This window comes from Corticium candelabrum, chromosome 14 (assembly GCF_963422355.1).
Source record: "Corticium candelabrum chromosome 14, ooCorCand1.1, whole genome shotgun sequence".
In the NCBI taxonomy this organism is placed as follows: domain Eukaryota; kingdom Metazoa; phylum Porifera; class Homoscleromorpha; order Homosclerophorida; family Plakinidae; genus Corticium; species Corticium candelabrum.
This window is the reverse complement of record NC_085098.1, coordinates 170001-172431: the sequence shown is the minus strand read 5'-3', so window position 1 is coordinate 172431 and position 2431 is coordinate 170001. Positions and strand designations below refer to the sequence as shown.

Here is a 2431-nt window from a genome sequence, read left to right as displayed (position 1 = left end):
GCGATTTGACGAGTGAATGTGGACAATTTGGTCACCTAGAGTTTGAATGTGGCATTGAACATGGTCGTCCTACTCTTCGTTCGCGTCTGCTGCATGGCTGCTGTGTAAAACCGCAGAACCTCCCATTTCTATACTAATAACAACAGAGAAGATATCTGTCTACCAGCTGCAGGGCAGCTAGATTTCTGATGTCTGCGCATTTGTGTCAGGATTTAGTGTAACACAGTGTCTCTAGGAAACAGACTGATGGCAAAAGGGAATTTGCATGATGGCACATTGGTTTGTCGGACCAAGCGACTAACCTTTTTACTGTAGGCTATTAGTTACAGCTCAGTGCTATTCTAAATCTCTACCACCTCCTGACATGACATCTGGAAGCAATTAGAAACCTTTGCAGAGACAGTGGGTTGGGCTAATTATCTCAATACTTGACGAGATATGATTACATGTAAAAGTCTGTTCTTTTCTCATAGACTTCAAACGGCCAGGTCGACGTGAACAGAGCTTATGAGGGTTTATAGGTAGCTGCTTTGTTACATCTAATTTAATTAATTAAACCACATTTAATTTCTACAAGTGCCAGTAAGGACAGAGAAAAACCATACCTACAAATCCCTGATGTCTACTTTCAGTTTCAGTTAGAAATGTAATGTGTGCACACTGAAATAGGAAAAGTAGGCGTGGTTGTAAATAAAGTAGGTGTGGTTGTACATAAAGTGGGCGTGCCTTTATGTTTAATTGCATCTATCTGCAGAAACGCAATGTTTGTGTGATCATGAAAAAATTGAACATTGTACAAGGTGGTTCTATGTTAGTTGATGAACTCGGGCGTGTCCAGGTGTGCCCACATTAATTACTTAAGTTAAGTTAGAGTTGTAGCTGACATTTTATGTAGTTTGAGGTATCTATCTAATGTCATTGTACTAGAACATTTGATATCTAATAAATCTATCTGAAAGACAGTCTTGTGAAGGATCTCTCTCACCATCTGTCACTAGCATGGGCAACTATACAAGAACAACTGCCAGAGAAATCCTTATTAAGTGAAAAATCCGTCAGTCAAATTCTTGAAGATCCGAAAGTTACAACATTGTCTCACGTGCAATGGCTGATCATGACTACAATCTTTTGTTAGGAAAGAAAACTCAGATGAAGTTTCAGCCTGACTATTAGATCAGTCAATGGAAAGGGAGCTGGTGCCTTCTTGCAAGTAATCCCAACGGCAAACACGCTTGCATTAAAACCTGGCAAATTTTGCCTATCAGCTTGTTTACGTTTAGGGCTTCACCTTCCTTTTTAGGGAATGCAAGATAAGTGTGATCGTGGGACACACCTTGACTCTTTCAGGCATCATCTCTTAATCGATTAACATGTAAACACGGAGGAGGTTTCATCTGAGCTCATGACTCAATTGTAAACTCTTGGTCAGAATGCCTGAAAGAGTTAGCCGTTCTCCACAAGAAAACCAAAATAGATATCTGAACAATGAGGTAGACCTGATATTCTCATATGTGACACCAGTAATTTGTCTGATCAGGAGATGGATATTTCACTTCCTCATTCCTGGAGTAAAGAGGTTGTCAAAAATTGCGCCAAACTGAGCGGATTTGCTGCAAAGGAAAGAAAAGAAACGAAAAATGCTAAATATGACAGTGAGGTTCTTCCAGGAGGTAATGCATCAAAATGCATACCTGTAGTGTTTGAGCAGCTTGGCACCCAGGGAATTGCTGCTGACCATCTGCTGACCACTTTGTCACTTAAGTCCAAAGATCAAGAAGGAAAGAACAACTCTGCTGGCTTCAAGATCTACTAGAGACGTTGGTTTCCATTACCCTGCAGAGACTCAATGCTTGTGTGGTCATGAAGAAATTGAACGTTGTCCAAAGTGGTTCTACTTTAGTTGATGAACTCAGGCGTGTCCAGACGTGCCCACATTAATTATGTAAGTTAAGTTAGAGTTTTAGCTGACATTTCTGTAGTTTGCAGTATCTATCTAACGTCATTGTACTAGAAATTTTGATATCCAATAAATCTATTTATCTATATATGTAGTTTGTAGTATCTATCTAATGTCATTGTACTACATGATATTCAATAAATCTATCTATCTATCTATGATAATCAAGGCAGGACATAGATCTACTAGTGGTATGTTTCCTGTATTAAGACTATTGGATGGTATACAGCATGGTAATTGTTTGTACACTGTAGACTATTCACAGCAGGTCAAGATGGAACCATCCGCTGTTGGAACTTCAACAATGGTGCAACTCTTAATGTATTTAAAAAAGGTGAAAAGTTTAAATGTTATTTCTAGTCCTACCTACCTAGCCATGCTATGTGTGCATGTTTTAGTTTGAGTGTTGACAACTTATCATTAGTACATGATCTATTTGCTGTGCATACACAGCAGTACCTGTACCTGTGGGAT

At 39.2% G+C, this 2431-nt stretch overlaps 1 protein-coding gene across 1 annotated transcript in view; it reads left to right on the top strand.

The window, feature by feature from the left end:
- LOC134189846 (WD repeat-containing protein 49-like) overlaps window positions 1–2431 on the top strand; it is a 19911-nt gene that overhangs the window by 5619 nt on the left and 11861 nt on the right. Inside the window, exon 4 of the mRNA XM_062658241.1 lies at window positions 2212–2291. Within this exon, the coding sequence (XP_062514225.1) occupies window positions 2212–2291 (80 nt within the window). The remainder of the gene's footprint in view (window positions 1–2211; window positions 2292–2431) is intronic.